Source organism: Mytilus trossulus, chromosome 14 (assembly GCF_036588685.1).
Source record: "Mytilus trossulus isolate FHL-02 chromosome 14, PNRI_Mtr1.1.1.hap1, whole genome shotgun sequence".
Lineage (NCBI taxonomy): Eukaryota > Metazoa > Mollusca > Bivalvia > Mytilida > Mytilidae > Mytilus > Mytilus trossulus.
The window spans coordinates 13,286,161-13,314,119 of NC_086386.1; the positions used below are offsets into that span (position 1 = coordinate 13,286,161).

Below are 27,959 nucleotides of genomic sequence, written 5' to 3' on the forward strand. Positions count from 1 at the left end.
TATGTCAAAAAACTTTTCCTCAGATTGGGAAGCCATTTAATTCTAGCTTCAAAATGTTTGAAGAAAGGCTTACTTTTACGTCACCAAGTTTTACTGAAAGCGTTGTAGCACCGACAAATGATGTGATTACATTATCAAATGGTTTCCTCTTTGATTTGTAAATTGTCTCATTAGAATTTTACATGCACTCTTTTTTAAAACATGATTTTTTTGACGTTTTGAAAACAAAGGTATATACAGAAAATTTCATGTAATTATAGGAATAAATTGTTCGTCGAATAGCGGCACATAGCTGTTTGCTGTACGGGGATTACAATACTTGTATGTACCTTTTGCTAGTATTGATAATTTGCTTCGAGGCTGCTGGTAACTGGACGTGTTGCTACACAGTGTTTAAAACTTGTTTATATCTTAAAGTTCAGAGACACGTCGTATCGTTCAACCTATGTGGAATGTTGACCAAAAAACTTCTAAAGAATTTATTTCTGGTAGTCTTCCGCAAAACATCCTGTTGTAGTTTTAGCATAATAAGCACACACAAGTTTTAAAAGAAGGTCGTATTTTTCTAGAAAAAATGAGAACTTTTTGCAGATGAACATGTTATAGAACATGATATTATATTTCAGTAATTGAGGAATGATATTGTGAATATAAAAAAGAATATGCGGTATGATTGCCAACAAATGTCCGTTATCTAGCGCATGTCCGTGATCCAGTTTATGGTCGTCTTTAAAAACAAAAGATATGTTGGTCCTTTATTTATCATAAGTTACATATTTGATAACTTTTATGAACCGATGTTACATCATATGCACGTTACAATGTATAATAAAAATTCAATTTAGTCAAGATACTAAACGACAATCAGGACAGGGGAACGGTTTGAACAGCCGATGTCGCATTAACACCTTTTATAAAGGTTTCAATGTTGTTAATCAATATATTTATAAAAATAAGAAGATGTGGTATAAATGCAAATGAGCAAATTCTCCACATGAGAACAAAGGAAACAGATATCAACAATCGTAGGTACTATAGGGCCTTCTATAATGATTCAAAACCTTACCATACAGTCAGCTGTAAACGGGTTACATGTAACAGTACAAATCAGGCGAAAACAGAAGTTACATGTAGTACAGATCTGAGAGTATCGCAGTTACTGATATATATATCAAAGCCATTAACATATATATATATATATAAATCATGCATCTAAGACTTTTATACCAATTAACGTTTTTTATCGCTTCGCTTCTTCCATAGACTTAAAACTGAACTGATACTGTTTTACTCTGTAATATTAGGTAAAGATACAAGTACAAGTTTGATAAATAGACAATATTCCTGAAGAAAGGAATGGTTTTTCACTAAAAAAAAAGGCATTTCATACCAAGGGGATATTCCAATCCAAAAAGTTGAAGAAAATCTGAGAATGACATAGCAAAAACTAAAGAAAAGAAATGACGATGTTAAGACAAACAAGTAAACAAACAACATAGAAAAGTCAATTTATTTAGTTTTGAGATTTTCTGTATCCCAAATCGATTTATATTGATATAATAATGATCATCAGTTGAAAATATTAATCAAAAGTACCAGGATTATAATTTTATCCGCCAGAAGCACGTTTCGTCTACATAGGCTCCTCAGTGACGCTCAGATCAAAACATTTTCAAAATTTTACATACTCATGAACATAAAGTATTTAACTTAATTACCTAAGAATCGTTCCAGCTTTTTGCTACATTACTTATGTAATAGCAGTTGTATCCGAACTTATGCCATCCGCTCTGGCATGAAAGTGAAGCTGAAATCATTCACAAAATATAATTGCATTATTTAGTCACTGGATGACATTCTGGCATATATATAATTTGGAAAACACTTAATGATTTGTTTTGTTCCATTGCTGTTCAATTTTCGAAAAGAGAGGACATTGCAAAAAACCATAATCGGAAATACTAAGCCCTTTCATTTTTCTAATAATCCTATATTTAAAATGAGTTTCACAAAATAGTTATGACTGTTATGTCCAGGCACATTCACTACAGGGATTTTACTTCTAAATGAACATCAATTTAAGATATAATTCTGTGGTACAATATACCATTCGTACATTAACGACTTTGCAAAAAAAAATCCAAAGTCCCCAAATTTATAAGTGTGTATGCCAGATGCAAGTATTCCGTGGTCAAAAATCATATACACGGCCTGTACGTTAGTAATTTTGAACGCATTCAACTTTCAGTAATATATGTATCGTCTGCACAACGAGCTTTGAAAAGGGTATTAAATGCATCCAAGAAGCATGCATACGCGTTTGTAGGGCGTTCGAGTAAAGTAAGTTTTCGTAAGTTGGATGTCTGTCTAACGTAGATAAAAGACACACTACGAAGAAAATACGTCCCTTTCAGACACCCCAAAGTCGTACCTTGGACGATTATCCATGCGTTCGGGGTGTCTTGGACATGCAATTATGGGGTGTTTCACTGAAGTAGTACACATATTTGTTATGGAGTCAACTCATTGAAACATCCGGGTGCGGGATTTTCTCCGCTGCATCGTAGACCTATAAGTGGACTTCGGCTGCTCTTTGGTCAGGTTGTTGTTTCTTTTACATATTCCTATTTCCAGTCTGAATTTTATTGTTTGTACTACTTCTAAATACACATGGTAAATTCACGGAAATATGCCATTTTATAAATGTCACATCAAGTTTCGTTCATGTCAGAATACAGCATGCCTTAAAAGTGTTTCAAAATTCTATGAAGTGTTCTACAACGCGCTATTACGTATGTATAACGTGCGTCTAGCTACATGTAACAGTTATCACTTAAAAATCGTCTGGCGCAGGTCGATTTATACACAAATGTGTGACGCTTGCAAAAGACTCAACAATGACGCTCAGATCCAAATAGTTGAAAGCCAAACAAGTATAAAGTTGAAGAGTATTGAGGAACCACGATTCCAAAGAAATATGTCAAATACAGCTACGGTTCTCTACTACAATTTACTAATTGATAGAGTACAACTAATACTATGTCAAAAAGTTTATTAGTTTTGAACAAATCTGACAAATGATTGCTGAAAAAAATCAAACTCTAATGTTTTTCACTGCAAATTTTGGAGAAATATTTCCAAGATGAAACGCAGGTCAGTTAAACCTGTAAATGTATGAATTCGTGAAAAAAACACGCTTACTAGTATTAAGTTTCTCTTTACTATTATGAAAACGCAAAATTGATTTGCAGATTTAAATTATAGTGTATCAATAGAACATTTTCGAGTTTATCCGTCACCGGAAAAAACTCGTCAATTTTACGAGCCTTTATGACGTCATTTACCAGATCGAGGGGGTCGCCTGTATCCCTGCACTATTTATGTTCATCAAGCGTCTTAGTGATCTTCATTGTGCAGGATAAACAAGAAATATAGGGTTGTTCTGTAGGTACTTAATCACAATTTACTAATGACAGAAGTGTTGATTTTCAATTTTGAGAATTCAATTTGCTAAATAATTCGTACAATAAAGAATTATAGTTTTCCAACCATTTGCCCAACATTGGAATGGATGTGACGACGCCCCTAAACGCACAAATGACGTTCACTAATACCAGAGATTTTAACGGAAATGCTTGGAACCCGAAAGTTGTCTATTGAATGGTGTGTTTGAACTGCATAGTAAAGATTTCATTATATTTATTTCAAATTACAAAACGTCACTTTTTCATAGCTATTTTATTATATATATTTATATATAATTAACAGATTTTGTTATCCTTCAAGAACCATAACTCTAGAACGGTGTGAGTAAAAATAGTCAATATCGAACTTTGCCTCTATTTTGTCATTAGAAACAAAACTAAACAAACATATATTAAAATTGAAAAGCTTTGATTAGATGGTCACAGCTTTGATTAGATGGTCACAGGACGGACACATCTAGAACCCTATTTTGCAATCCTTCAAGAATCATGACTTCTGAATGGTGAAGGTAAGAATCGTCAATATTGAAATAGAATTTCATTTATTCATCAGTAATAACATATCAAAATTTCAAAAACCTTTGGTTGAACTGTGTGCCAATATATGTATAGAAATTGTGTGACAGCTGCCTGCCCGAATACCCGCATGCATGTTGTACATAATCAAATCAGTAACCTTCTCTGAACTTCTTTAATCCGTTAAAACAAATAGATTGGCAATTGATTTTGTTTAAATCTAGAAAAACCAACGTCCCCCGCTGACATGTACACCTTTCCCATCCTATATTAACAAGCAATGCTATCGAACAATGTTTATTCTAAATGTTTGTATAATTTTTGTTAGTCTTTAATACATTTATATAGTTATTTAGACTATTCTTGTAATTTTTATTTCTCAGTTACTTTTATAACATACTCGTAAAGATTTATTGTAAACTTATCAATGCGGTACTGTTTTAATAAACTCACCATAGATTACAGAATTTTGTTTTTGCGCCACACTCGCGTGGTATTTATTCACACTAAATAGAGTTACAAAAATACGATTGAAATTTCAGGTCTGTATTTGTAGTTTCGTATTGTTTTGTGATCTCAAGACCGTCGCCGATCAGTCAACATTTGTTTATTTTGATAAATATTTGTACAAGTACATTTATGAAGGTCTGACAATATATTTAATTATTGAAGGATGTTCGCTATTCTGTTTCAAAATAACAATTTTATAAAATGTCTGTTAAAAATTGATAGTATATAAAGCAATACAAAGAACGATTTGATAATCATCGCTAAATTATTAGGTGAAAGCAGAAATTTTAATCGATGTCAAAATGATTATATTGCGTGTAGGTGTTGTGTGAATTTTTCTATAATTTATTTATGATACTATGTGCATTGTGGCATCTCTTAGACCAAGGGAGAACAGTTAGTCAATAGCCGGAACAAAATATTACTAAATAGAGGAAAAATTGTATCTGGTATGCCATATGCATAAAAGAGAACAATAGGCGAAGAATTACACCTATCGTCTAATTTGAAATAAACAAAATGTAGAAAATTAATATTTAATAAAACATTTAGCAAAAAAACGAAAAAGATATCAATACGAAAAAAAAACATTAACAAACACAGACAATTTTTACAACCAAAATAGATTATTTTCAAATATTGACCAACAGTATGTTAAAATCTGATGGTTAGTCATAATTAAAAATTTGAAATATACTCATTTCCCTTCACCAATGTAGTCTCTTACAAGTAAAACAAATTTGATATAAAACGATCATTTAGATCTAAATATCTCTACAAAAAAAGTCTGAACAAAGAGGTATCAAGTCATTTCGGAATGCGGTAAATTCAGTACGGTTAAACCCTTTTCCTTCTTGTCAATGTAGATTTGTTCAGTCTATTTAGACTGTTTTTAGTTGTTATTTTTATTGTAAATGTCACATCCAGTTTTTAATTGACTGTAAGGAAATTTTCATACATGACCAGTAGATCGAGATTATCATGCTCTGGTCGGTACACATTGTAACCGATTTTTGGTGGTTATATACGTTAACTGGTTTGATTCGCTCGTAAATGAAACAACTAATTTGATTTTAAGGAAAGAAATCTATTTGTTACTGAAAAAATATTACAACAGGGTTTCCTATATCATCATTAGTAAATATAAATCAACATACATACATCTTATACATGTACGTTCGGGTATTTCACATCAAATTCATTATGGGAATAGTCTTTACAAAGCACCATAATGTCTGCATTTACCTCTTAAGGTACCCAAATATGATTAAAAGAGATATTATAATAGTAGCTTAACTATTGTCAGATCATTATAGATGACATGTTTATGTATTAGTATCTAATCACTCATATAATCTTTGTATTGGAAATAAACGAATTTATTCCAAAACAAGTTGTTGCCATGATACGGGTTATGTTCCCATATTTTTTTTATGGTGGTTTGAATCTAAGGGGGGATCGTGCTTGGTTTTCATCTATCAATCATTTTAATTGAGGCCTGAAGCTGACATGTCAGTAACTGCTAGTAATTTGTTGTTGTGTTATGTGTTATTGTCATTTAACTTTGTTTCTTATATTACCTATTCTGACATTGGAGTCGGACTTTTTTAAGTAGGTAAAGTGGAGGATTGAGATCTCACAAAACATGTATAACCCCGACACATTGTTTGGGCTTGTCCAAATTCAATTCAAGAGTCCCTGACAACTGAACAAAACATTATTTGGTTGCACGAATGACTTATTAGAACTTTTCCGTTTTTCTAGAATTTGTATATTAGAAGCTATGCGTATAATATGTTTGGCGACTTACAAATGTATGCTTGGTTAGAATATCGCATATCTAATGTTCTATGACTTACAAATTAAACAGTTTGATTCCTGTAAATTTAATCTATAGTCGTGCAATTTTAATACTTACTGATCGTGTAGGACTTCGGTATTTTATAAGTAGAGATCTAAATCATATGTTAAATAAAATCAATTTCAAACATGAAACATCATTAAAAAAAAATATTAATTTTTGAAATTTTAAAACTGGTTTAAAGTGGAAATGCAATTTTTTCTGGTTTCGAATTGCTTTGTATGATTTGTCAGTCGATACAACATTTGAATAAAGACAAAACAAATCGAATAAATATTTAATTGTGTGGTTACTCATTTGACTTCCTATCTCAGAAAATGACACAATCCTCTTTTGTTAAGCCACATACTTGAATAAAAAAAGTGAATAAACTCATCATAGATACCAGGACTAAAGTATATATATACGCCAGACGCGCGTTTCGTCAACAAAAGACTCATCGAAAGTTTCATAAATTACTTTAAATATTGATACATTTTTACAACAACTTTAATCAAGTATTATTGAATTATACTGCAGACATTTCCCCAATGAAATTGACTTTCAATGATTCAATATGAATTAGATAAAATGATCTTTAACGTGGTTTGGACAAATTACACACTAAACTTATAACAATTTCAAACAAAAAAAGATTATTTTTCTTACTTTTTTTTTGACAATGATGTTCCTTTTTTAGGTGTGTCAACATCGTCCTTTTAATAATAAATTAGGTAAACGATGTATTCCCATTTCAATGAGCTTGTATAAATGGTTTACCCAGTCAATAATGCATGTAACTAAAATACATTAAAACCTGTCAGAATTCTTTCAATAAAACAAATATTTTGTATGGAAGCCTCGCTATATGGAAGAATAATTGTTTACTATAATGCAACCTGAATATACATATAAATACATAATTTAAAAAACAAAATAATCGACCAGGCAACTAGGCTTATGATGCGCTTTCTGATAATAATCTATTTTGAATCATGATTTTTTTTTTAATCGAAATTTTAGTTTGTTACTTACATAAACGAAGTATTGAACGAATGCACACCTTTAACAGATGTTATAAGATAGGTTTTGTAATTTATATACACACTATATAGACTGATTTTTCAAAATCGAACAGTCAAAAATAAACTTTGTCACTGTATTACTTTATTTTGTCTTTTTTAACTTTTTGGGATTCGAGCGTCACTGATGAGTATTGTGTTGACGAAACGCGCGTCTGGCGTATATACAAAATTTTGTCCTGGTATTTATGATGAGTTTATTTACTCTTATTAATATTTAGAAGTGCTTTTAGTTTATTAATTGATGAAATGCCCGGGAAGTTCTAGGGGAAACGTTCCGCAACAAATTCTCGATAAAACGTATCTTTGTTTTCTGGAGAGAATTGTGATTTTTTATGTTTGTATATTCTAAGTTTTGACATAATGTAATGCCGTCAACCCCCCTTTTTGAATATGCTGTGTTATAAAGTTAGAATAATAAAACGGAGATGTCGGTGAGATGATATGCTGATAAACTACTTCCGGTTGGGATGAAAATTTCAGGAACTCAATTTTCGCTCTCCCTTGACACCATTTGCGAGTATGGTCTTGAGGAAACGATGATAGTCCGTCGGACGGGGACGATAAATGGCTGACCCGTGTTAAGAGAGAGCCATATCTCTTGCACGTTAAAGACACCCTTGTAGATTTCGAAAAAGAGTAGGCTGATGCCGCTACAAGGCAGCACTCGCCCCGCAAAGTGGAAAGGGATTAATATGAGTTGCAAAACTTGTTTCCCAATCCACTATAAATAAATATGTTTAAACTAACACTAAAATTGATTAAATTCTATTGCGTTTCAAGTGATGTTATGACTGGAATTTACTCGCGGTGACAGTTTTTTCCCGGAGTGCCGGTACCTTTAGTTCTGTTGTTATTTGAGATATTAACCTTTTTCATCTGTTCCTAAGTTCCTGTTGATGAAATAACCTTCATGATGAGTATACATGTATATGTTAGTTCTACATAAAATGTTCAGTGTTTACATTTTGAATTGTCATTACGGGAATTTTTCTAATTAGAGAGATGGTTGCTGATTGGTCAGACTTATGTAAGAGAGTCTGTGATTGGCTGACAGCTTATAAAACTGAAATGAACAACTACAGAAAGTAGTAATTGTTGTGGTTTGGAAATGAATGTTATGAAACACCAAATTTGAAATCTCGGAGACTTTAGGGGGAAATTAAGGAGACTTTGGGAGACTTAAGGAGATAATTAAGGAGATAAGTTATGGAGATTGTGGGAGTAAATTAAAGAGTCTAATTTAGAAGACTTTAGGAGGATATTAAGGAGACAAATTAGGACGTTTTGGGGAGTATATTAATGAGATATATTTGGGAGACTTTAGGAGGAAATTAAGGAGATAAATTTGGGAGAAGTTGGGAGAAAATCTCGGTGACTCAGTTTGATGGTAATGGTTGGTGACAATATATGTAGAGTGTAGAGGGTAAACTATATCTATAGTTACAATAATTAAAGAAAATGCAAGTCTTGGTAACAATAATAACAAGTATTTTTATACGGATAGTTATTCTAAATAGATGTTGAATTGAGGCTACATAATTTTATAGGTGTTCTTTTATTGAGACCCTTTGTAAGCCCGAACAAGCTATATGCTAATGATAGTTTCTAAACTAGTCGTTTAAATCTACAGAGTGCATGGTTACATGTACCCTCTTGATTGTTAAATATATGTGTGTGTATATATCTAGCGGGACGGCTGCAGTGCAGGCGATTTGGTGTCACGATATCACAGTAGCATGGGTTCGAATCCCGGCGAGGGAAGAACGCACATTTACAGATCTAACATTGTTGGGTTGATGTTTAGACGAGTTGTATATACTTTATGTACACAGCCATGTATCACCATCATTGATGGCGATCCGATGGATACATCTGTTGTAGGGTTGTCACTGACTCAGACGTTATTAATATAACTATTTTCTGTAACTGTATCTGACATTAGTTCGTAGGATCCTTTACTATAGATAATTTAGCCGATCTGTAACAATAACATCTTCATGCCTTATATATCATGTACTGTAGTACGCCGCTAGATTAAAACTGACGTGGAAAGGAAACATATGGCCACCGAAAGCTCTTTTTTTGAGAGCCCAGGTGGTCGTGTGGTCTAGCGGGACGGCTGCAGTGCAGGCGATTTGGTGTCACGATATCACAGTTGCATGGGTTCGAATCCCGGCGAGGGAAGAACCAAAAATTTGGGAAAGCAAATTTACAGATCTAACATTGTTGGGTTGATGTTTAGACGAGTTGTATATATATATATATATATTTAATTAGATAGATCAACCATGCCAGTAACAGCTAGAGCCTTCGCAGACATTCTCTCTGTCATTTTAAGATTGTTAAATAAATTGTGAAAACTTTTATATGCTGTGTCTTTTATTTATAAATAATAGTTATATAACACTTTGATAGACCTCTAGAGTCTGAGTTAACGAAGCTGTACAGTGTGTTGTTTCGGCGGTATTCCAATTAGACATCGGGCCATACATTTTATAGTATTATAAATCATACCATTGAAGAAATCCCTTTTATTTGTAACCTGTTATTTCTGGTGTCCGACTCTTATACCAGGGAGGCAGCGTTATATTTGGTGGCAGCGGTGGGATACATTTATAGAGTAAAGATCTATAATGGTTTGAATAATTACATAATTTAATTATAAAACCAAGAATTATATTAAGAATGGATGATTCAAACTTTGTTACGTTTGGCCCACATCTCAATGAAAGTGGTGATAAAGCAAATGCCACTATGCATGAACATTGAATTAGAGAAACAAAGTTCTGAAATATTTAATAGAACGGAGAGAATGATGGCAGAGACACAGACAGAAATGAAACTTCCGATTTTTTAAAGTATATGAATCAAATGTTTGCTAAATTTAAAGGTCAAGCTATGGAAAGTAGGTCCACCCCAATTTTAGGACGGGGAATGGATTCTCCAGCAAGTAGTCTGGAACACAGAATCAGGCACGATAAGACTGATAAAAATAACAGTCATATTTCAGATATCCGACGGTCAAAACCAGATATATCTTGCAAAATAAAACCACAAATATATGACGGTTCGGATGATTTGGAGGAGTATTTAACACAATTTGATTTACTGGCAGAACTTAATGATTGGGACCCTAAGACTAAGGCCTTACCTTTGGCAAGTAGTTTATCTGGAAGTGCTCGGGCTATATTAAATGAAATCACGGACGGGGAACCGAACCGATTTTGAGTGTTTAGTTAATACTCTGAAAAATCGGTTCGATTCGATGAATAGGTCAGAGAAATTTTAGGGCTGAGTTGCAAACAAAGTAAAGAATGAAAAAACGAAACAATGTCAGAACTTGCACACGCTATCAAGAAACTTACACGTAGGGCTTACCCGGATACTACTGCTCTAGTTATGGACACATTGTCCCTTGATTATTTTATCGATGCAATTCCCGAGACTGATATACGCCTCCGATTGAGAGAGGTTGGACCAACTTCAAAAAATGAAGCAGAGAATATTGCTGTCAGATTTAAAGCCTTACGTATAGCTGATAGACAGAAAGGTCGGAATGTTCGTACGGTCGAGACTGAAACAGTGTAGACCATTGTCTATAAAAACAAAACAAATATCATAAAGTTAATCAATGTGTTAGTTTTTTGTTGAACTCTTTAGAATTAATGGATAAAAGCAAATTTAGAAATAAAGTTAGATACTCATGTATTTTAAACATGATGGTTTTTTTTACGGAAATAATAGATGTCGCCATTTGTGGAATAGGTTTCATGTATTTAAATCTCATGTTGATATCCTTTCAATAGTTATAAAGATTTTCTTTGTATGGAGCGGGGGAGGATCAAATGCGTAAATGAGTATAGTGTTTCTCAAAATCAATTTCTCAGCCATGCCCTAAGTGCACCAATGAAGGATTGGCAGGCACACCAGTAGCTTCCCTTAGTCAATGCACTACTATTTTAGCCGGAAAAAACTTGTCACGTGTTGACGTAAAGCGAAGGAAGCGATTCTCCCTTGGCGATAGTTTTTTTTTGTCTACGTGATATCGACCTATCCTGTGCAGTCGTAGTTTGTCGATATCTGTTTGTTAGTCTCTAAAGTGTTGCCTTGTGCACACTAAGTCGAGCCATGATGTCAGCAACCCTCATTCCAGCGTCAACCATTTCAAGACCTTTTGACTTTCATTTTCGGGGAGACCTGGTTAACGCCCCATGCATTTTTTTCAAAGGTGTTTGTGTTTTTCTTACCAATGGTGTGTTTCTGAACGTAAGTGAAAAAGACATTTTTGATATCGTTTTAAAAGTACAGGTACAGAAGGTAAAACATCATTTACACGTGCAATGTTGAAATGGCGCGAAATCAATCAACTGGAAAAAAGTACGACTGTTTTAAATTACAGGTAAAACTAAGGATTGTATCAATAATGTTTAAATATTTTTTTCAAAAAAAAAAAAATAAAATTATAAAAAAAAGTGTTACTAAACTTTTTTGGCTCAGTATATTTGAAAGTAAAAATAACGCTTTTTGCAATGTGATTGCATGGTTTTGTCTACTAGTAGGTTCGGAATTCTGCTTCATACGAGTACCAAAAATTAGATATAGTTAATATCGACATTGAACAATCACTTCGCTTTTCGATCGTGCTCACGGGTCTTGTTATAAATATTAACTTAAAGAAACGTGCGTTTGGAATACAATGTTTTTAAGCCGGATAATTATTATGAGTTTATTAATTAGATCATGAATCTTAAGTCATTTTAACTGATAACTAGATTTTACATAAATTGTGCTGATAGAAAATTTCAAATCAATTGAAGGGAAATAATATCAAAGAAATAAAATGTGTTAAAACCTAGTCAATCCAACAGACAGTTAGATACCATTAACATACTAAATACGCAGGCAATGCAGAGTCTAAGCTTGATTTGCAATATGATATAAAAATTAAACTGACAAAAAAAAGGGACATTTATTCAAAATCATAAAATGCAAACATTTGACATACTATAACAGTGCATATTTAATATGAAATAATAATACGAAATTACATCAACTAATATCATATCAATTGAATAAATGAAAAAGAATAGGAAAGGTAGGGAGAAAAATCTGCCAAATAAACATCTACCTCAAAAGATAACTTAAAGTGAGGTATGTGGGTGTGAATTTTTAACAAATTGTTTCATAAGAATCACAATTTAACACATGAAATGCTTATGATAAAAGGAAGTGACCACTTACACGTGAACTCGTGCTGACATTGCAAGATCATTGACCAATAAGAAATATGAAATCCAATCATGCATTGGTCATAGGTTACATTTCTCTGCACGTGAAAAAATGTTATCTAATGTCAAAAAAATATCGAATCCGAACAAAGCAGTCTTTATATAACGTTCCCTATCGATCACTACATAAAATCTGGAGGACAATGACCGCAAGGGGGTGCTGTCAATATTCGAGTTACAATTGATCGTTAAATTAAATAGGACACTCTGACCCTTTGACCAGACTAGAGACATTATAAAAGAGGGACGAAAGATACCAAAGCGACAGTCAAACTCATAAATCTAAAACAAACTAACAACGCCATAGCTAAAAATTGAAAAGACAAACAGAAAAACAATAGTACACATGGCACAATATAGAAAACTAAAGAATAAACAACACGAACCATGTAATGTACAGTATAGATAGCTCTGTAATAAGTAATTAAACCAGAATTATATTATCTGCTGTCTTAAATTATTTTATTCTGGTTATTTTTTATTAGTATTTATAAAATTGGTTTTAAGACAGACAGCTAGATACCATAAATGTACTATGTATATACAGGTCTGACCTTTATTTGCTATATGATATACAAACTAAACAGACGAAAAAAATACTTTTTGCAAATAAAAAATTGTCATAAAAGTTCATATTTAATATGAAAAAATAATACATAATTAATACGAAATTACACCAACTAAAATAATCTCAATTGAATAAATGCCTAAGAATAGCAAAGGTGGGGTAAACATCTGACACAAATTTACTCTTAGCCTGAAAGAGTGGATCCGAAATCTACTGTTAGGGTGCAAGGGTGGAATTCCCATCCGAGGACTCTGGCAAAGTGAATGCAATTTATATACAACTTGAACAAAAAACAAGCATGACATTAACATACATACACACCAAAAAATAACACTTTATTTATAAGTAAAACGTTTCCACATTTAGCAAAATATTAAAAGTTCATATGATCATATACAAAGCGATGTACTTTTAAATTACATCTCCTACTAATAAATATGGTTAACAAGGTAAATCTTATTCTGGTCAGGACACAGCAATACAAATTCATTGTTTCAGAATTCATATTTTGTCTAACATCCAGACATTTAACAAAAGTATCCACTCAATATTTTAGTACAGACAGTTAATACGTTAATTAACCAAAACTATCTTAAATCTTTAATCTTCAAACAAAATTTACGTACATTTTTACGAAGACCTGGATCTTTTTTGAATACGAAGTCTTATATTAAACTTGGCATTTGTCAATCGAAGTTGTAAAACGATCATTTCTTTTGAGTTGAAATGCGTAAATAAGTATCTTATGTATACCCTTTTAACTCTCAGTTAATTTTGTTGTGATCCCAATTGATATGAGACTTTAGAAATAATTAGCGTCACTCATGAATCGGTAAAAAGTTAATCTTAAGTCATAATATTTTATATACAGCTTTTTGGAAACTAAATGGCTGTTGAATATCTCCATTCAATATCAATAGTAAGTTTAGTAGTCTGGCGTACCAAATTATAATCCTGGTACATTTGATAACTATTTAATACTTTATGACCACGCAAGATCGTTGACCAATAAAAAAGATGAAATCCATTCATGCATTGGTCATAGATGAACTTTGTCTGCACGTGAAAACATGTTATCTATTTTCAACAATTTATCGTTAAATTAAGAAGGACACTCTGATCCTTTGACAAGACTAGGGACATAATACATTTACAGTACACATAGCCTTCTTACTAATAACCAGTTAAAACAGAATTTTCACCTCTGCTGTCATAAATTATTTTATTCAGCTTAATTTTCAATAAGCAAATAAAATTCTTGGTCATAGTATTTTATGTGTCAAAGTATACACATAATAACAAATGTTTTGTTAACATATAATCTCACAATCATAATTTTTTAGACAAGATAACCAAATAATAAAAACATCACTGCTAGATAAGGCCACACCAATTTGATTCCTTGTTCGACGGACCCGCCCGCACCTATTTTTTTTCAAAACAGAATTTTTTTATTTTTATTATATTCCCGCTTCCCGCATCCGGAAATGAAATCATGTCCATTTCCCGCACCGTTTTTTTGTAAATATTATAAAATGATCGCAACATTTGTTTATAAAATCACAGTCTAGCCTTTATATAACGATTTAAAACCTATCAGTACCCCCACATCACTGTAAATATCTGCGAGAATATTTGTTTTAGCATGAAACCAATTTATTTCACCTGGAGTGCTCCGATATAAATATATAACCGGAAATACCAGTACAGAACAAAACGTTAGTTTCTTTCCCCATAACTTGTATTCCCTATAAAAAATGTTCGTTGTTAAAATAAAGTACAAAGAACTTCTGAAGGATTTGCCTTCAACTGCAATTATAATGTATGGTGACGATCATACCCGCTGCAGGTTTGTGCAATTGTCCAGGTTTATTCAAGGACCTGTCGTTCAGCCGTTATCGTTTGTTGATGTGGTTCATTGGTATTTTACCGTTTGGAAATATAAATTAGATCGTTGGTTTTCCTGTTCGAATTGTGTACAAAACTAAGTTGTGGTCCCTTAAAGGTTGCTGATTGGTCGGGATAAAAGCTCTGTGTAAAAGGCCGTACTTTGACATATGTTTGTTATTATCAGGTTGGGAACAACCTTCCCTCAGACAAGGGGCCTTGAAGGGGTCATTTTACCATGTTTACTGAAGTAGAAAAGAAAATAGAAATACGAAGGATTTGTATAGTGCTACTATACAAAACCTTTGACAACTTAGAATGTTTTACTCAAAAAGAGGAGAAATACATTATATTTTAAACAACTTTTCTAAAAGAGGGATTGGTCCACATATTTTGAATAATATTAAACTGTTAAAGTAAATGTGTTAACATGGTTAAAGTCCAGGAATATTACAAAATTCTTGGGCATGTTTTGACCATTTAATACCAAATATTCTAGTTCTTTGGGGAAATATTAGCCCTTTTGTACTTAAAGTGTTTTTACAAAAAAAATATATTATAGCTTATATAATGACCCCTCATAAAAGGGATATTCATAACATTAAGGGGTTGTTCTGAACCTGATTATGACTTGGATGAAGAATTGTCTCATTGTCAGTCACACATACATAGACCAGATTTAATTATTCAATTATTTCTTGTTGAACAGCATGAACAGGGGAAAAATATTTCATAAATTAAAGAAATGTCAAGGTACAAGTGATAAATCAAGTTTTAATATAGTCAAAACCTACTATTTTATGTTTACAAAAAAAAATTATAATCGCTCGCCTCTACTTTTTAAGCTTCGCCTCAAAAATTTGCAAATTAAATATTTTTTTATTAAAATTTTCAAATCGCTCGCTCGCCCCAATTTTTGAAGTCCAAAAATCCGTAGAACAAGAAATTAAATTGGTGTGGCCTAATCAAATAATCATATAAGACATTTCGTCTCGTGTTCAACTAATCACTATGAATACGTGCAAGTAATCACATTATCAAACACCACACGACGAGGCTTGGTGTATAGTAACTGATATTTGAATGCTGTTTTCAAACGCAGAATAATACATTGTTTCTAAAGCATAAATTATAGTAATGATCTATCCAAGGGATTTTTTTGTCTTCCAGATCTTTATTGAAATAAGCCTGTAAATAGAAATTTTCATTTTTTACAACAAAAATATGTAAAAAAGTAAGTATAATAAAAATAAAGTTGTTGGAAAATTGGTACTCGGTCAAGGAAGATGAATGTAAATGAGTAAATTAAGAGGGTTTTGGGGTTTACTTCGGTTTTCTTAAAAAAATTAGGTGAAGAAGTGATATAATAGATAAATATATTATAGCATGGTTTTTAGTTTGGTTGTCCGATTTTAATTTTAATTTTTCGTAAAAATGGGAGGGAGAATCATTTTATAAATGATTATTAAATATAAAGTTGTATATTAAATTTAAGTGAAAATAACAAAGTCGAAGTCGTTATTGAATAAAATCGAAACCATCCGATCATGAGTCAACACCATTTATTATTTTTTTGAAGTTGCGAACTACACCCTTATCTTAGTCGGAAACAAGTTGCATTGTTTCCTATGACAAGAAACTAAACTTACTCTTTTCACAGATAAAACGATTAATGGTACTACAATCGTCATCATTCCATTGTCGTGATGATTGATAGTTGATTTCAAGGCAATGTTCAACTCCACCATAATTTGTTGGTTCATAGGGCATCCAGTCAAAAAATGTTACATTGGTTTTACTACTTGACCAAATCCAAAAACCCTCATTCTGTATGTCTGTTCCGCCTATCCAGAATTCTATAATAATTATATATATACAACAGTTTTGAAAACAGTTAATTTTTCAGAAAAAATGATACAACTTTAGGACCATTATAAAATATCAGTTATAATACCTTTAGTTACGAGGATGTTTTTGAAAACTTATCCTTTGATCAAAACGGTGTGAGAAATTATATGTTACAGATAATGCATATTTTTATGTTTTTGTTGTCGCAGAACACACCGAGGTGTGTCAGAATTGATCAAATATATGACCGACCGTTTTCTCACGTATATGATAATGCAATCTAATTAAAACAGATCTCTCATCGCTCCCGTTTTCTAATATGTCGCGTCGGAGATCTAACGAAAACTGCTTTGATGTCACATGTGAGTGACGGCGTAGGTGTGTCTTTTTCAAGCAATGAAATTGAGTCTACCACGATCGTAAAAGCTTATCGTAAGGTAAAGGGATGTAATTCTTTTTATTTACGACAAAATCTTTTGTCAAAATAATTCATAAATTTTTTGATTGGCTTATTAATAGGTCGTCAACTCATTTGCCTATCATTATAAATGCATAACTTCTAGTTCACTCACATATGTCTCAAAGCGGGTTTCGTAAGATCTCCCCCACGACATATCAGAAAACGGGTGCAATGAGAGATCGGTTATTAATTAGATGATAATGTTTCTGTAATGTAGCGATACAATTAACACAATTTCAGGTTATATTTGTTTCTTCTAAATTTAAAATGCAGGCAAGGACGATTTCTTTTACACCTATCATCGATTGAACTTTAAAAAAAATAAGATCTCAAATCGTCAACAAAAAACCATTAGAGGAATATAATTATGAAGTAAATTAAAGATTGCAATTTTATCAAGGAAAATAATGACCTCACACAGGTAATTATTTTATGCCGTGGGGCTCATTTCAATGAAACATGGTATCGTCAGGGTTGGTTCGAAAAAAATATCACCTTTGGTTCTGGTAATCAGTTTATAAGCTGACAATAGTTTGTAAAATTTGTTAACTAATCAATTTGATATATTTTATTATACTGCACAACTTAGATGACCCAACTCGACTCAAACCTTAATTGACTAGGATTTTCAGTTTTCCTATCGAAGGTTGGTGGTTTTCTCAGGGCACTCCGGCTTCTTCTACCAATAAATACTGGCCTAAATGCTGTGTTTAAAAGTGGTGTTAAAAAAAAGCTAAAATCCATCCAGTAGTCAAATAGTACATTAATGTCACGATCAAGAAACTTAAGACTGCACTGGTTTTTTTTCGTGCCAAAGAATAAAAAAAATCATCTTAATTCATATAAGTATTACTACAATATTTTTTTTTTTCTATATGAATTAAATTTTTAAACAAAAACGTTAGTGTGAATAAAAGGATTGATATTCAATTCGTTTTGGTAGACAGTTGTCGTTAAATACAGTTTCCTTTGGAATAAAGAAAAACACACTGTGTTTTATCATTAAATTCGTGGTTTAATTGTCTTTTGAAAACTTACTATCAGTTTACAAAAGTGTATGCAACTAAAAATATGATCTCATCAAAAGACAGTCTTATAATTATATATTATTTTAAGATTTTAATTGCTTTAAATTTAAATTAAAATGAGGATAACAATACATATCAATACCTGATCCACCAACTTTGGTCTTCAAAAAGTCATTTTCACAACTTGATTTAACTTCTGCAAGCATGCTGCCATTATCTTTGCAAATAACCTATATAATTAAAGATCTCATGTCATCTGAATTTATAATAATTGTTTGTGCATGCTTTTCGTACAGGTGCCACATGTGGAGTAGGATCTGCTTACCCTTTCGGTGCACTTCAGATTACCCCCAGGGTTTGTTAGGACTCGTGTTGCTAACTCTTTAGTTTTCTATGTTTGTCTTCTGTTGAGATCCTGTGCACTTTATTGTGGGACCTCGTGTCATCATGCATGATAAATTGTATTGTCTAATGCATTTGTTAACGGAATAACATGTGATGTGCAGTTAGCCAATCAGAATGACGTATCATAATAAAGCATACATCTAATGTAATTATTTGTTCTAAAATCACATTTAGTTGAAATTGATCAAAGTAAGCTTATAAACATTGCCCCATTGACTCATACTCATGCCATCCTTAATTAACTTAACACTTTAGATTCAGATGGTTTACTCATATATTGAATTATTGAAAGGAAAGAATGTCAACATTGAGAGGAAAACAAGGGTAAACTAATTCGGTCTACGAAAACTCAATCTCATACAGATAAGAACGATGATTAACATGTATCAACCTATAATATGAAAGCGAACAGACCTAGAAAATTTCATTGCGAGTGTTCGCTATTTATCTATGTATAGCTATAATTATGTTTATATATGTTGTATGATATCATGTTGAGTCTTTTGTCTTTGTGCCAAAATCGTTCATGAAAATTCGCGGAATTTTGTTTAATTTCAAATTTATAATTATGCGTCGCCAGTAAAACTGCATTTGCTACCGTTAAATCATCAATTGACGGTGGCAACTCTCCATCTCCATTAATGTTATGTAATTCACCTTATCGACCGTTAATGCATTGTGAAAGTAGTAACTGTCATTATCTGCGCGCGAGTCACATACATTAGATTATATCATATGATCGACTGTAAAGTATACGCTAACTATCTATAACGAGCGACCGATAAACTATTATTTTACCAGATAAATTGTGACTATCTTATGATGTGGTTCTAACGTTCCATAGCTCATGTAGTTAATCCTTAAATCATACAAACAGACTGTCTTATATGAGTCGTCGAACATTGTACCTCTTCTCTTAACCTTGTTGTTAGTTTTGAAAATTGCTATATTCCACATCGAATCATATTTATAAAGTAAAGTTCATCAGTTGAAAACTTGTTGTCTTTTCTTTATATATATATCCATAATTGCACATACTCATGAACATAAAGCATAACTTACCTCGGAATCTTTCCAATTTTTTTGTACATCACTTAAGTAATAGCAGCTGTTTTCGAACTTATGCCATCCCGTCTGGCATGAAAGTAAAACTGAAATTCAACACAAAATATAATCGAATTATTTAGTCACTGAATGACATTCTGGTATATATATAATTTCGTTAAAACTTTGTTTTTTTTTTGTTCCATTGCTTTTCAATTTTCGAAAAGAGAGAACATTGAAAAAAACATAATCAGTTATACTAACCCCTTTCATCTCTCTAATAATCCTATACTTAAAATGAGTCTCACAAAATAGTTATGATTGTTTATATGTCCAGGCATATTCACTACAAGGCTTGTACATCTAAGTGAATATCAATTTAAGCTATAATGCTGTGGTATAAAATATCATTCGTACATTGACGACTTTGCTATAAAAAAATTCCAAAGTCCCCGAATGTGTTACTGTGTATGCCAGATGCAAGTATCACGTGAACACAAACCATGTACACGGCCAATACGTTAGTAAATAATTTTGAACGCATCAACTTGTCAATATATGTATCGTCTGCACAACGTGCTTCAAGTGTATTAAATGCATACAAGAAGCATGCATACGCGTTTATAGGGAGTTCGAGTTACGTAAGTATTCGTTAGTCAGATGTTTGTATAACGTAGATTAAAGACACGCTACGCAGGAAAAATGTCCCTTTCAGACACCCCAAAGTCGTACCTGGGACGATTATCCATGCGTTCCGGGTGTCTTGGACATGCAATTATGGGTCGTTTCACTAAAGTAGTACACACATTTATTATGGGGTCAACTCATTCAAACATCTGGGTGCGGGATTTTCTTCGCTGCATCGTAGACCCATAAGTGACCTTCGGCTGCTCTTTGGTCGGTTTGTTGTTTCTTTTACATATTCCTATTTCCATTCTGGATTTTATTGTTTGTACTACTTCTGGATACACATTGTCTTGTAAATTCGTGAATATGCCATTTTATAAATGTCACAGCAAGTTTCGTTGCATGTCAGAATACAACCTGCCTCAAAAGTGTTTCAAACTTCGATGTAGTGTTATACAACGCGCTTGTAACGTATGTATACATGTAACGTGTTTGTAGATAACATGTATCACTTGAAAATGATGTCTGGCGCAGATAGGTCTATACACAAAGGTTTGCCGCTGGCATAAGATTTATCAGTGAAAATAGCTTGAAAGCCAAACAAGTACAAAGTTAAAGAGTATTGAGGAACCACGATTCGAAAAAAATATGTCACATACAGCTACGGAAATCTATTACAATTTACTCTTTGGTAGAGAACAACACATACTATGTCAAAATGTTTATTAATTTTAAACAAATCTGACATATGATTGATGAAAAAATCAAATTTCAATGCTTTTCACTGTAAATTTTGGAGATATATTTCCCGGATGAAATGCAGGTCAGTTAAACGTGTAAATGTATGAACTGGTGAAAAACCACGCTTACTAGTAATACGTTTCCCTTTACTATTAGGAAAACTCAAAATTGATTTCAAGATTTAAAATATAGTCTATCAATTAAATCGTCTGTTGCATAGTAAAAGATGTCAGGATATTTATTTCAAATTACAAATGTCACTTTATCATAAATATTTGCATTATATATATTCCTTAAAAATATTTGCCTCTTTTTTGTCCTTAGAAACAACATAATTTTTTATTTGATAAATTGAAAAACTTTGAATAGATGGTCACAGCACGGACACATCTAGAACCCCATTTTTCAATCCTTCAAGAACCATGACTCCTGAATGTTGAAGCTTAAGGTCAAATCGTCTATAATGAACTGGATCTCCATTTTTCATCAGTAATAACATATCAAAATTTCAAAAACCTTTGGTTGAACTGTGTGCCAATACATGCATAGAAATTGTTTGACAGCTGCCCGCCCGAATACCCGCATGCATATTGTACATAACCAAATCAGTAACCTACTAAGAACTTCTTTAATCCGTTAAAACAAAAAGATTATCAATTGATTTTGTTCAAATCTTAAAAAACACCGTCCCCCGCTGACACGAACACCTTTCCATCCTATATTAACAAGCAATGATATCAGAAAATGTTCATTCTAAATGTTTGTATAATTTTTGTTGGTCTTAAATAAATTCATATAGTATTCAGACTATTCTTGTCCATAATTTATATTTATCATAGACTTTTATATCTTACTCGTAAATATTTCTTGTAAACTTATCAATGCGGTACTGTTTTGATAAATTCACCATAAATTCAAGAATTTTGAATTAGCGCCACACGTTTTATTTATTTCTTCACACTAAATAGAGTTAAAAAATACGAGTGAAACTGCAGGTTAGAATTTGTAGTCTCGTATTGTTTTGTGATCTCAAGACCGTCACCGTTCAGTCAAAGTTACCGCGCTGAAGTACGATCATTATTGATAGTTCATTATGCAAAATTCAATAATGAATACTAAAGTAATGAAAAAGTTCACTATTTATTATTCAATATTAAAAAATGAATAATGAATAATGAATAAGGAAATAGTTTATGTTTAATTATTCAACTTGGAGTGATCCATTGTGAAATGAATATAAATGATTGTGACAATAAAGCTATATTCTAAGGTGCAATGACCATAAGTGGGTTTACGGAGGACCTAAATGCCAAAATACTCGTAAAAATAAAGAAATAGCTAATTTTAAATAATGGAATGGATATTTTGAATAATGTAATGAACTGCCATGACCCTTCAGCCCCAATTACAGATATATATGAAACCTCAATCGAAAGCGCATTAAGAAAGGAACAAAAGGTATATATTCAACGAAGATTACAGTAGTAACGAAGGAATTAACTATCAAAATACGCGTGAACATTGCGAAATAGCTGATTTGGAATAATGAAATGGACTCCTGCAACCCGTCAGCTCCTAATTAAGGAAAAATTATACACCAAATTAAAGCTTATAGACGGAGAAATAAACTTAGTATAATTGATAAGTGCCGCAATGACCATTTATAGGATACGGAGAATCTAAATGACAAGATACGCGTGAAAAGTAAGAAATAGCCAATTTTGAATAATGAAATAGATATTTTGAATATTAGAATGGACTGATATAACCCTTCAGCACCTGATTACATATATATTATACTTCAATCGTCAGCTTATCAAGAGAGGAACAAAAGGTATATACATGTACTAGTAGTCAATATATTCCGCAACGCATATATGAGGAGTAACGAAAGGACTTACATATCGGAATACGCGTGAACATTGAGAAATAAGAAATAAGAAATTTCAAATAATGAAATGGATATTTTGAAAAATAAATTGGACTGGTTTTAACCTTCAGCCTCTAATTACAGATATATATTATACCTCAAATGAAAGGTTAAGCAGAGAGGAACAAAATAAATATAGTCAATATGTTCGGCAACGCATATTAGAGGAGTAACTAAGGACGTAAATAGCGATATACGCATGAACATTGTGAAATAGCCAATTTTGAAAAAAGAAATGGATATTTTTAATAAAGAAATGGACTAGTTGGAACCTTCAGTCCCTGATTACAGATATATAATATACCTCAATCGAAAGCTTATCTACTGATTTTCGTAATGTCAACGCGTTTTTCGATATTTAAGTTTGTTACTCCTGTAAAGGTATTTTGATAGTTCAGTCCTTTGTTACTCCTGTAATATCCGTTGCGGAACATATTGACTATATACGTTTTGTCTCTCTCTCTGAATTAGCTTTCGATTGAGGTATAGTATATACATCTGTAATAGGGGCTAAGGGTCCTACCAATTTATTCCATTCTTCAAAATATCCATTCCATTCTTCAAAATATCCATTTCATTATTCAAAATTTGCATCTTCTTAATTTTCACGCGTATTTTGGCATGTGGGTCCTCCATAACCTCTCTAATAAGGATTATGGCACATATCGATTATACTCAGTTTATTCCTCCATTAGGAGCTGACGGGTTGTAGCAGTCCATTCCTTCATTCAAAATCAGCTGTTTCTCAATGTTTAGACGAATTTCGATATTTAATATAAAATAGAAGATGTGGTATGATTGCCAATGAGACAACTATCCACAAAAGACCAAAATGACACAAACATTAACAACTATAAGTCACCGTACGGTCTTCAACAATGAGCAAAGCCCATACCGCATAGTCAGCTATAAAAGGCCCCGATAAGACAATGTAAAACAATTAAAACGAGAAAACTAACGGCCTTATTTATGTAACAAAATGAACGAAAAAGTCCTTCGCTTCTCCTCTTATATGCGTTGCGGAACATATTGACTATATAACTGTTTTTCCTCTCTTGATAAGTTTTCGATTGAGGTATAATATATATCTGTAATCAGGGACTGAAGGTCCTAAGAGTCCATTCTATTATTCAAAATATCCATTTAATTATTCAAAATTAGCTATTTCTCAATGTTCAGGCGTATTTTGATATTTAAGTCCTTCGTTACTCCTGTAATATCCGTTACGGAACATATTAACTATATACCTTTTGTTCCTTTCTTAATAAGCTTTCAATTGAGGTATTATATATATCTGTAATTAGGGGATGAAGGGTCATAACAGTTCATTCCATTATTACAAATATTCATTTCATTATTCAAAATTATATATTTCTTTATTTTCACACGTTTCTTGGTATTTAGGTCCTCCGTAAACCCTCTAATGTTCATTGCGGCTCAGAATATAGCTATAGTGTCACAGTTTTTTTATTTATTTATTTCACTATTCACCGCCTCAAGTTGAATAATGAAACATAAACTTGAAATATTGAATAGTGAATAGTGAATAGTGAACTAATTCGTTTTTCATTATTGAATTTTGAACAGTGAACTATGAATAAAGGACGTACTTCAGCACGGTGTCAAAATTTGTATATTTTTATAAATATTTGTACATGTACATATCTAAAGGTCTAGAAATATATTTAATTATTGAAGGATGTTCGCTATTCTGTTTCAGGATAACAATTTTATAAAATGACTGTTAAAAATTGAAAGTATATATTCAAATAAAGAAATTTAAAAAGTAGAAAAAAATTAAGGGTTCCCTGTGCTTGTTTTTGAAATATAAAGCGTGAAGTAATTATCGCTGGATGTTCTTAAAATTGGTGTCCTTTTACCTTTTGAAATCGATAAAAAAAATATTCAAAGATAAAAGGAAAGGTGAGGTTATTGATCAATTTGTTTTAATAGTATTAGATAAATAAAACCAGAGGCTTCCGATTATCTGGCAAAACTTCAAAAACAAGATGAGCGAACATTAAAAAAAACAAGAAAAAAATATGTTTACTTACCCGAAAGATTTCGAAACATAATTGCGCCTAGTAAAGGCTCACTTTGTGGACAGCAAGATATATCCAAATCGCAACGTTGCGTGTTACTGTCATGACTAGCATAGCAGCACGTTTCCTGTTTAGAGCACAAAGCAGCACAAACCATATACGACGGGACTATGTGTGTCATTATTATTGTATTACTTGGAAGAATCCTTCTGTCATGTGTTGTTACAAAATTACGTTTCCTAATATTCTGTTGTGCAAAACAAAAGGAAATCATGAGATAAAATAAAAGTAAAGAACAGACAACAATCAAATATCTTCGCAATGTAATCATCGTAACCACATTCAGCTTAATCTAATGTTGTATAATATTTGTGATGTGTATATGTCCCTGTATATGGATTGCGTTAACAACAATACAAACAACTGCGCAAAGGAATACGAATAACGATTTAAAAATCTTCTTTAAATTATTGAAAACAGAAATCATAATCGATGTCAAAACGGTTATACTGCGTAAAGGTATTGTATGAATATTCCGATGATTTATTTATGATATTACGTGCATTGCTCCATCTCTTGGGCCATGGGACAAAATTTAGTCAATAGTCGGAACAATATAATTCCGAGTATGATAAATGGGAACATTACTAAACATGCTAAATAGATAAAAGTTGTATCTTTTATGCCATATGCATAAAAAAGAAAAACCAGGAAAACAAAAGACGAAAAGTGAAAAAAAATACAGCTATCGTCTAATTAAGAAATAATTCTTGGGGGCTTGAATACATCGTGATTTTACCACGGGTTTGCCGTTTATGACAAATATTTTACCCTGAGCGAAAGCGAGGGGTAAAATATCGGCATTAAGGGACAACCCGTGGTAAAATCTAGATGTATTCAAGCCCCCTTGAATTATTTCGATTCTAATAAGACAAATACGGCAATTCTTTAGGATCGAAGCGCTCTAGGTGGAGGCAAATATTTGCCGTTCCCATAAATTAACGCACTTTTAGATTGGCGGTAAAAACGGAGCAAACAGAATTAGTGACATGTTCAAACTATTTACAATAACATATTTAGGTAGATTTGGATGAATTTTGATGATAATTTTTTCATATATCTTTTATGTATATACAAAAGGGCTTATACCACATTTTCACATCGTTTGTTTACGTTTCCTTGTTGTGATGATTTTTGGGTATCTGAACCGTGTATTTTCCCGTAAAATGCTTAAATTATTACGTCATCATTCTATGACGTCGTGTACTTCATTAATAATCAATCATATGACGTGGGAGTACAATCGGAACAGCCCAACCAATATATTCATATTTTACCACGGGTGTGTACTCAAAGCGTTTGAAGGACGTCATGTTATAATCTGAAATAAACAAAAAAAATACCGATACGAAAAACAACCGTCAAAATTCACAGACATTTATTACAACAGAAATAGATCGTTTTCAAATAGTGACCAATAGTATGCTAAACTTGACGGTTAATCATAGTTATTACAAATGACTCATTTGGCACTAAAACTTGTATATAAGAAGTTATGCGTATAATGTGTTTGGCTTCTTACAAATGCATGCTTAAAAAGAACATCACATATGTTATTGTTCTTTTACTTACAAATTAAATAGTTGGATTTCTGTAAATTAAATATATAGTCGTGCAACTTTTATACTTGTTGACCGTGTATGACTTTGGTATTTTATAAGTAGAGGTCTAAAATATATGTTGTACAAAATCAATTCAAACTTTTAAATTGTTTTACATGAAACATCATTAAAACTAAATTATCAATGTTTAAAATGTTGAAATTGGTTAAAAATGAGTCCGAATTGCTTTGAATGTTCTGCCAGTCGATACTGCATGTGAATAAAGACCAAAAACAATCGAATGAATATTTAATTTTGTGTTTACTCAATTGATTATTATCTCAGAAAATGACACGACCCTCTTTTGTTAGGCTAATTATTTGAATAATTTGAACGTGAAAGTTTCATAAATTACTTTAAATATTTACACATTTTTAAAATGACTTCAATTAAGTTTTTCTTCTAAAGAAACATCACTGTTCCAAAAATATGGAAAACTAAAATTATGAAACACAATATTTTTTGTGTGAAAATTGTTCAAACCACGTAAAAGATCATTTTATCTAATTCATATTGAAATCATTGAAAGTAAAATGCCATTTGGGAATATCTGCAGAAACCAGCATCCCCAATTCACTGGTTTTTAGACCCAGTTTTCGGGCCTACAAAGCATATATATTCGAACACGTTCGATCCGACAATCCTTATAAAAAATAAGAAAGTCGTGAAACGTACGCGGTACGTCATGATTTTTCATCCCATACATCACAATTTGCACAGCTCCATCGGTTCGAATTCTTTCTTTGCCAAGACGGTAGTCAGCTGCTTGTTTAATCTCTCACATCCCCATGTTCGAATAGTTCCTCCTTTCCAGCACAAGGTTATAATTTTGCCGACCTTTACTTCGTGTCAAGGTCTTTAATGTCTTTGACAATCCAGGGTAAGTCCTGCCCTAAGTTATGCAATTTGATAATTTCCTCATCATTGCAGCGCTGTTTTCGATTGGCATTAATTGTGGCCAGTTTTTTTTCAGAATTTCTACCTCTTGTGCAGT

The 27,959-nt window shown here is 32.2% G+C and overlaps 1 protein-coding gene across 1 annotated transcript; it reads right to left on the reverse strand.

Annotated features, from left to right (window-relative positions):
- Positions 1 to 16,353: 16,353 nt before the first annotated feature.
- On the reverse strand, positions 16,354 to 18,721 carry LOC134697488 (perlucin-like). Its single transcript, XM_063559769.1, has 3 exons — positions 18,658 to 18,721; positions 16,829 to 17,035; positions 16,354 to 16,367 (listed from the first exon to the last, which is right to left on the reverse strand). The coding sequence occupies exons 1-3, from the start codon at positions 18,719 to 18,721 to the stop codon at positions 16,354 to 16,356; spliced, it is 285 nt and encodes a 94-aa protein (XP_063415839.1).
- Between the last annotated feature and the right edge of the window lie 9,238 nt (positions 18,722 to 27,959).